Source organism: Oncorhynchus mykiss, chromosome 3 (genome assembly GCF_057628025.1).
Source record: "Oncorhynchus mykiss isolate SJ-2025 chromosome 3, ASM5762802v1, whole genome shotgun sequence".
NCBI lineage: Eukaryota > Metazoa > Chordata > Actinopteri > Salmoniformes > Salmonidae > Oncorhynchus > Oncorhynchus mykiss.
In genome coordinates, this window is record NC_143024.1 from 7,705,057 (window position 1) to 7,714,770 (window position 9,714).

The 9,714-nt window shown below is 42.2% G+C and overlaps 1 protein-coding gene across 1 annotated transcript; it reads right to left on the minus strand.

The window, feature by feature from the left end:
• Window positions 1-777: 777 nt before the first annotated feature.
• LOC149984299 (single-strand DNA endonuclease ASTE1-like) lies at window positions 778-9,152 on the minus strand. The gene is made up of 5 exons (XM_090230625.1): window positions 8,384-9,152; window positions 2,947-3,467; window positions 1,637-1,850; window positions 1,352-1,517; window positions 778-1,210 (listed from the first exon to the last, which is right to left on the minus strand). The coding sequence occupies exons 1-5, from the start codon at window positions 9,132-9,134 to the stop codon at window positions 886-888; spliced, it is 1,977 nt and encodes a 658-aa protein (XP_090086751.1). The 5' UTR covers window positions 9,135-9,152; the 3' UTR covers window positions 778-885.
• Window positions 9,153-9,714: the final 562 nt, after the last annotated feature.

Consider the following 9,714-nt stretch of genomic DNA (forward strand, 5'->3'; position numbering starts at 1 on the left):
GGTAGTTGTGTGGGCTACCGTGGTGGTGGTAGTTGTGTGGGCTACCGTGGTGGTAGTTGTGTGGGCTACTGTGGTGGTGGTGGTGTGAGCTACCGTGGTGGTAGTTGTGTGGGCTACTGTGGTGATGGTTGTGTGGGCTACTGTGGTGGTGGTTGTGTGGGCTACTGTGGTGGTAGTTGTGTTGGCTACCGTGGTGATGGTGGTGTGGGCTACTGTGGTGGTGGTGGTGGTGTGGGCTACTGTGGTGGTGGTGGTGGTGTGGGCTACTGTGGTGGTAGTTGTGTGGGCTACTGGGATGGTGGTTCAAACATACATTTTCTTATTCCATTCAATTCTAATCCTAATCCAACCTAATATATTTCTCCCATTACCTTCTAAACATCCAACATTTTAAACGTTCCAACACCATTAGATTATCAACCTCCTCCTCTAACAAACATAGTCAATATGCATCACACCTTACAGCAAACAACAATATAACATTCTAACATTTTACTGCACTACTTTAACTCCACTTTAATATTTCACAATGTTTATTTCACAATGTTTATTTCACAATGTTTATTTCACAATGTTTTCAACCTTTAACATTTAACATATTTAACCTTGAATTTTCACTTCAATAAACCTCAGTCACAATAAAAAAATAATAATTTACTCTCATTTTTCTTATTTTCTTTTAATCAATGTCAAATCTCTTATCAATGTTCTCTGTGCTCCATGTGTAAGTGAAAGGGGAAGCGCTTCATGAGTATGAGTGTATGCAAATGGGGCCTTCCTACCTATGCACTCTGTCACTTTAATGTCACAGAAAACAGTATATAACTCAACAGGTGGTCCCTATATAGTGGTCACCATATCTATAACTCAACAGGTGGTCCCTATTTAGTGGTCCCTATATCTATAACTCAACAGAGCTTTATTGAATCTTTCCTTCCTCTTGTGACGGGACATTGGGACTTCAGTACAGCCTACTCCATCATCATCATCATCATCATCAAATTCTTCATCCTCCAGCGACAGAATCTGCAGAGGGGCCGTCAGGTTGTCCAGTGGTCTCAGCTTCCTGGAAGTTGAGTATGGACGCATGGCGTCCAGCATGGCTTTGTACAGCTGCCCAGATGAAGGGTCTTCCATCAGGAGAGAATCCGGGGTCACCCCCCGTCTCAGTTGGCCCACAAGCTGGTGCACCAGAGTGCCCTTGTACAGCCTAGACTCCAACAGGGAAACAACAGAGGGTTGAATTAGCTGTGTTGCTGCTGGGCTAGAAAACAATGTGAAGGAATACCACTGGTCTACTCTAGAGGTTAGAGGTTAGAGGTTAGGGTTGTTTTAGGAAGGGACACCTTACCAGGCACACTGAGGCTCAGGTAGAGGGAAGCACAGCAGTTGGTTCAGGTCAAGGCAATCCCTCATGCAGCGCTTCCATTGGCTATAGGCGTGGACCACACCCAGGTCTGGACTCATAGCACGTCTCTGAATCAGCCCTCTCATCCTCTCCAACACTGGTCTCTCCTCTATAAACCCTGATACACAAGAAGGGGAGGAGTCATTGGCTGCACTTCACGTACTTTATTTATAAATTCCAAGTTGTGTGTGGCTGTGTGTGTGTTTTCATTCATGCTCTGGTCCATACCTCTCTGGCTCTTCCTCTGTCTGCAGAGCTCTCCATACACCAGTCCTAGTAGCAGGGCCTGCAGGAGAGGATGGTCTGGTCGGGGATGGGCATGCCTCAGCCAGTAGTAGGTAACAGCCACAGGAAGTCCCAGGTGAAGTGGGAGACCATTCAAAGTGGACTGGGACACACCAACGGTCTCCAAAAACACCTCAAGCCGCACTGAATGTGGAGCCTAAGAGACAGAACAAGAGAATGAGAATTAATTTCAGAATCAACAGCAGCATGTTTATATTATACTGTATACTATATCACATGTATACATACCTGATATACTGTATACTATATCACATGTCAACATACCTGATATACTGTATACTATATCACATGTCGACATACCTGATATACTGTATACTATATCACACGTCTACATACCTGATATACTGTATACTACATCACATGTATACATACCTGATATACTGTATACTATATCACATGTCAACATACCTGATATACTGTATACTATATCACATGTCGACATACCTGATATACTGTATACTACATCACATGTCAACATACCTGATATACTGTATACTATATCACATGTCTACATACCTGATATACTGTATACTATATCACATGTCAACATACCTGATATACTGTATACTATATCACATGTATACATACCTGATATACTGTATACTATATCACATGTCAACATACCTGATATACTGTATACTATATCACATGTCGACATACCTGATATACTGTATACTATATCACATGTATACATACCTGATATACTGTATACTATATCACATGTCTACATACCTGATATACTGTATACTATATCACATGTCTACATACCTGATATACTGTATACTATATCACATGTATACATACCTGATATACTGTATACTATATCACATGTATACATACCTGATATACTGTATACTATATCACATGTATACATACCTGATATACTGTATACTATATCACATGTATACATACCTGATATACTGTATACTATATCACATGTATACATACCTGATATACTGTATACTATATCACATCTACATACCTGATATACTGTATACTATATCACATGTCGACATACCTGATATACTGTATACTATATCACATGTATACATACCTGATATACTGTATACTATATCACATGTATACATACCTGATATACTGTATACTACATCACATGTATACATACCTGATATACTGTATACTATATCATGTCGACATACCTGATATACTGTATACTATATCACATGTCAACATACCTGATATACTGTATACTATATCACATGTCTACATACCTGATCCAGTGTGTCCAGCTGCAGCTGTTGTGCAGCACTGGGCAGGATGGCTGTAACCATGCTGCTGGTCAGGTTTGTTTCTTCCCTGTCATACTCCTCCACTTCCCTCCCCTCACCCAGCAGCAGCCCGTAGAATGCCTGCCGTATGGGCCGAGAGGTGTTGTTCCCACTGGGTAAGCTGTGATCTTCCACTTGGATACCCTGTATCACTGGCCTCCGCTGCAGAATGTATATCATGTAGGGGGGAAGTGTCCCGTTCGTCAACGGCAGCAGAGTCCAGTCTGGAAGGACACTCAGATGGTCTGGGAGAAGGCCGGCATCAGGCGCCTCGCCATCATTGAAGAAACACTCCAGGCTTTCGGGTTGAATCTGGTATGTTTCTATGCCCCGAGAGAGGGCCTGGAGGGCAGCATCCATGTTGTTTTCCCCATGACCAATGAGGAGGTGCACATTGTCCAAGGCCTCCTGCTTCTCCTGGAAACTGGCCAGCCATTTCAGCAACTTGTTGAAAAAGACAACCCCTTCCCAAGCACAAAAAACAAACATATACAGTTAAAGTCGTAAGTATACGTACATTTTAGCCAAATACATTTAAACTCACTTTTTCACAATTCCTGACATTTTTTCCTTGTAAAAAGGACTGTCTTTGGTCAGTTAGGATCACCACTTTATTTTAAGAATGTGAAATGTCAGAATATTTATTTATTTCAGCTTTTATTTCTTTCATCACATTCCCAGTGGGTCAGAAGTTTACATAAACTCAATTAGTATTTGATAGCATTGCCTGTAAATTGTTTAACTTCGGTCAAATGTTTACAGAAAACGTTTGACCTCTGTCATTGCCAACAAAGGGTATATAACAAAGTATTGAGATTAACTTTTGTTATTGACCAAGTACTTATTTTCCACCATAATTTGCAAATAAATTCATAAAAAATCCTACAATGTGATTTTCTGGATTTTTTTTTCTCATTTTGTCTGTCATAGTTGAAGTGTACCTATGATGAACATTACAGACCTCTGTCATCTTTTTAAGTGGGAGAACTTGCACAATTGGTGGCTGACTAAATACTTTTTTTGCCCCACTGTACATACATACATACAAAAACCCTAGTAGATATACAGGAGTAAAAACACACATACCCCTCGTAACACCCTGACCTGACCAAAATAATGAAGAAAACAAAGATAACTAAGGTCAGGGCGTGACAGATATATACATTTAATGTCTACTTTATTATATACTGTTTTATTTAAGTATATTAAATGTATTTTAAATTATCTAAATTGGGACACTTAATTAGTACTTAATTAGTACTTAATTAGTACTTACGCAAATGATTAATATATTAAATAAAGAGCAAAACAAATATTCTTTGAATACACTTTAGGTCTGTTATATGATTCTGTAGTATTTAAGTATACTTCAGTATACATATAATATATTAGTATATACTTTTTTCTTGGGTTGCTTCGAGATTGGGTTGCTTTGGAGAGTAGTCTTCCCACCTGATGGGAAAGCCCATCTTATCCAAGTTGACATAGTCGTTTCCTGCGATGGCGGCGAAGACTGGGAGAAGCCGTCTGTTGATGTTGAAGTGACTGCAGAAGCTTGTTGTGGCGTACCGCTTGCAGAGGATGTCATTTTGAGGACTCCCGCCTTGCACTGACGCTTTCATCCCACTTCAAACGGGACATGGGCAGTCACATGAAAGTCACTGTCATTGGACAGAACCGGACATTTTCACCTTTGAGCCAGTGAGGCTATTTCTTGGTCTGCCTCACAGATGCTGTACGAACTGAACCTTTAAGCTGGAGAGGGCCTGTTTGAAGACTTGTTTGACGAGGGTTGATATTTAGACTTCCCCCTTGACGCCCCCATGGACAAGTTGTTGGCTGTGTTGATCTTTGATTGAATTCGTTGGTGGAGAGTTTCAAACTTTTTGTCAGAGCCTTCATCTATAATCACATAAGGGTCAATGTCGCAATCTCTCAGAGCCTTAAAAGCATCAAGATCCCCTCCATGCTTCTGATCCAAACTTGAGTTAAAATAAAGCAAGTGGTAGAGATTACTGCCATCTATGATCAGCTTGGCGTTTCAGAAGTGATCATCTTTAAAAAAATAAAAAATAAACGTTTCATTTTCATCTATAAACCCGAGATGAGCTCCGTCTGGGATGTGATGTCTTTACAATTTAAGAGTTTCAGTCACAGGACTATTTATAGGATCATTACAATGGATGAGTTTTCATTTCGTTAACTTTTCCCTTTCGATACATCATATGTCCCTCGTGATCTCTTTATGGTCACTTCACCTGATGCTGAGTAGATCTGGGGTAGGCTGTCATTGTAAACAAGAATTTGTTCTTAAATGACTTGCCTAGTTTATCTATATATATATATACCACATTTGGTGCTGATTGGTCCAGCGGTTCTGTAGAAGAATGCATTTTAAACTAGTAAACATCATTGAAAATGTTTCAAAATACATCAAAAAGCATGTAATATTGCATGATCAGTTTGTTGCTGAGATCTGATATTTGGCAAGCGTGGTAAACAGTACAGAAGCACTAACCCTACATGTCATGTTGATATCATTTTCAGTTCATCTAAAACAATTGTTGTGTGTATTTACAATCTCCTTCTCCAAACAGATGAATCATTTACCTAGCTCTTATCAATAGCTCTTATCAATAGCTCTTATCAATAGCTCTTATCAATAGCTCTTATCAATAGCTCTTATCAATTTTGAACGTACAGTGCAAAGAATGTTATTTCTATCAGAACAAATAAAGTAGATACATTTTTCCACTTGGAACAGGCAGGTTCACTCAACCTTATTCATGGTTTCCTTGCACTTAAAAGTGGGAGAATTATGATAGATTTAAGTCAAGGTCAGAATATGTCATGGCTGTAGACACACATTTCCGCCAAAACGTTAATTTCTTTGATCTCCACAACAAATGAATAGCGGGTGTTATAGCATAATATTGTCATGTTTAAATTCAAGGTCAAAATACACAAAAAGAGAGAATGGTACATGAAAAAAGGAATTATGTTCCATTGAAGCGCGCTTAACTTGGTCTTAATCGGCCCTCATAGGAGGAATGTTTTATATAAAATGTTTTCTATTCCATCTGACTTGGAAATGAAACCTCGTAACAGACAAGCTGCTGCACACAATTGGTAAAAACTTGTTGGGTTGGTTGGTGTCTGGATCTGGAACCCAAAAGTGTCTGGGTTGGTTGGTGTCTGGATCTGGAACCCAAAACTGTCTGGGTTGGTTGGTGTCTGGATCTGGAACCCAAAACTGTCTGGGTTGGTTGGTGTCTGGATCTGGAACCCAAAACTGTCTGGGTTGGTTGGTGTCTGGATCTGGATCCCAAAACTGGCAGGGTTGGTTGGTGTCTGGATCTGGATCCCAAACTGTCTGGGTTGGTTGGTGTCTGGATCTGGAACCCAAAACTGGCTGGGTTGGTTGGTGTCTGGATCTGGAACCCAAACTGGCTGGGTTGGTTGGTGTCTGGATCTGGATCCCAAAACTGGCTGGGTTGGTTGGTGTCTGGATCTGGAACCCAAAACTGTCTGGGTTGGTTGGTGTCTGGATCTGGAACCCAAAACTGGCTGGGTTGGTTGGTGTCTGGATCTGGATCCCAAAACTGTCTGGGTTGGTTGGTGTCTGGATCTGGATCCCAAACTGGCTGGGTTGGTTGGTGTCTGGATCTGGAACCCAAACTGGCTGGGTTGGTTGGTGTCTGGATCTGGATCCCAAAACTGTCTGGGTTGGTTGGTGTCTGGATCTGGAACCCAAAACTGGCTGGGTTGGTTGGTGTCTGGATCTGGAACCCAAAACTGGCTGGGTTGGTTGGTGTCTGGATCTGGATCCCAAAACTGTCTGGGTTGGTTGGTGTCTGGATCTGGATCCCAAACTGGCTGGGTTGGTTGGTGTCTGGATCTGGAACCCAAACTGGCTGGGTTGGTTGGTGTCTGGATCTGGATCCCAAAACTGTCTGGGTTGGTTGGTGTCTGGATCTGGAACCCAAACTGGCTGGGTTGGTTGGCAAATGACTGTATGTACACTGAACAAAAATATAAAAGCAACATGCAACAATTGAAAGGTTTTTCTTTTTTTAAAGTTCATATAACAAAATTAGTCAATTTAAATGAGTTCATTAGGCCCTAATTTATGGATTTCACATGACTGGGAATACAGATATGCATCTGTTGGTCACAGAAACCTTCACAAAAACGTAGAGGAGTGGATCAGAAAACCAGTCAGTATCTGGTGTGACAAACCATTTGCCTCATCCAGCGTGACACATCTCCTTCACATAGAGTTGATCAAGCTGTTGATTGTGGCCTGTGGAATGTTGTCCAACTCCTCTCCAGTGGCTCTGTGAAGTTGCTGGATATTGGCGGGAACTGGAACACGATGTCATACTCGTCGACCCAGAGCATTCCTAACATTCTCAATGGGTGACATGTCTGGTGAGTATGCAGGCCGTGGAAGAACTGGGACATTTTCAGCTTCCAGGAATTGTGTAACAGATCCTTGAGACATGGGGCTGTGCATTATCATGCTGAAACATGAGGTGATGGGGGCAGATGAATGGCATGACAATGGGCCTCAGGATCTCGTGACGTTATCTCTGTGCATTAAACTTTCCATTGATAAATAGCAATTGTGTTCATTGTCCGTAGCTTGTACCTAACCATACTATAACCCCACCGCCACCATGGGGCACTCTGTTCACAACGTTGACATCAGCAAACCTTTCGCCCACGCAACGCCATGCCATACACATTGTCTGCCAGTTACCCAGAACAGTTGAAACCAGGATTCAGTCACAGCGTGCCAGTGGCCATCGAAGGTGAGCATTTGCCCACTGAAGTCAGTTACGTCGCCGAACAGCAGTCAGTTCAAGACCCTGGTGAGGACGACGAGCACGCAGATGAGCTCCCCTGAGAGGGTTTCTGACAGTTTCTACAGAAGTTCAGCAGCAAACCAAAATTTTTATCAGCTGTCCGGGTGGTTTGTCTCAGATCATCCCGCAAGTGAAGAAGCCAAATGTGGAGGACCTTGGCTGGCGTTCACAAGTAGTATGCGGTTGTGAGGCCAATTGGACGCACTGACAAATTCTCTAAAACGACGCTGGAATCGGCTTATGGTAGAGAAATTAACATTCACTTATCTGGCAACAGCTCTGGTGGGCATTCCTGTAGTCAGCATGCCAATTGTACGCTCCATCAAAACTTGAGACATCTGTGGCATTGTGTTTTGTTGTTCCCCGCACAAGGTGCACCTGTGTAATGACCGTGTTTGCCTTTCACACCAGCTACCTGGGTTTGCTTGTGTGCCCCGCCATTCGCTAGAGTATTATATGCATCTGTAGCGATTATGTAAACTTCAGTAAACACTTAATTTATTAAAACTTACCGCGCTTCCAATTGGATTCCATCGACAAGCTGTCTTCAAACTTGATGGGAAAGCCCATCTTAACCAAGTTGACATAGTCGTTTCCTGCGATGGCAGCGAAGACTGGGAGAAGCTGTCTGTTGATGTTGACTTGTCTGCAGAAGCTTGTTGTGGTGTACCGCTTGCAGGGGATGTAATTTTGAGGACTCCAGCCTTGCACTGACGCGTTCTGCCACTGAAAATGGGACATGGGAAGAAATCCAGCCTGGATGGCAAAAATATAAAAGTCACTGTCATTGGACAGGACCGGACACTTCCACCTTTGAGCCAAGGAGGCTATTTCTTGGTCTGCTTCAAAGATGCAATGCGCGAATGGCACCTTCAGGCTGGAGAGGACCTGTTTGAAGACTTGTTTGATGAAGACTGGCAGTAAACCTCTCTCCCGAAGCCCCATGGACAAGTTCTTGGCTTGGTTGATCCTTGATTGAGCTCGTTGTCGGAGAGTTTCAAACTTTTTATCGGAAAAGTCAGAGCCTCCGTCTATAATCACATAAGGTTCAATGCCACAATCTCTCAGAGCCTTAAAGAACTTGCAGACCTGGTCCTCAAATACATCATAATCCCCTGCATGCTGCTGATCCACACATGAGGTCAAATAAAGAGAGTGGTAGATATTACAACCATCTATGACTACCTTGCTGTTTCTGAAGCGATAATCTGTTAAAATCGCTCCATGATCACCTATAAAGCTGGTTAAACCCAAGACACCCATGATGTGATCTATCTAGGATGTGATGTCTTTCTAAGTGAAGAGTTTCAGTCACAGGACTATTTATAGGATCATTACAATGGATGAGTTTCCTTTTAGTTAAGTTTCCCTTTCAATACGTCATATGTCCCTCATGATCTCTTTATGGTCACTTCACCTGCTGCTGAGTAGATCTTTATGGTCACTTCACCTGATGCTGAGTAGATCTTTATGGTCACTTCACCTGATGCTGAGTAGATCTTTATGGTCACTTCACCTGCTGCTGAGTAGATCTTTATGGTCACTTCACCTGCTGCTGAGTAGATCTTTATGGTCACTTCACCTGCTGCTGAGTAGATCTTTATGGTCACTTCACCTGCTGCTGAGTAGATCTTTATGGTCACTTCACCTGATGCTGAGTAGATCTTTATGGTCACTTCACCTGCTGCTGAGTAGATCTTTATGGTCACTTCACCTGCTGCTGAGTAGATCTTTATGGTCACTTCACCTGCTGCTGAGTAGATCTTTATGGTCACTTCACTTTAAGGTTTATTAACTTAAAACGCAGGAGGACATGGAGTGAAGCATTTCAGTCACATGACTA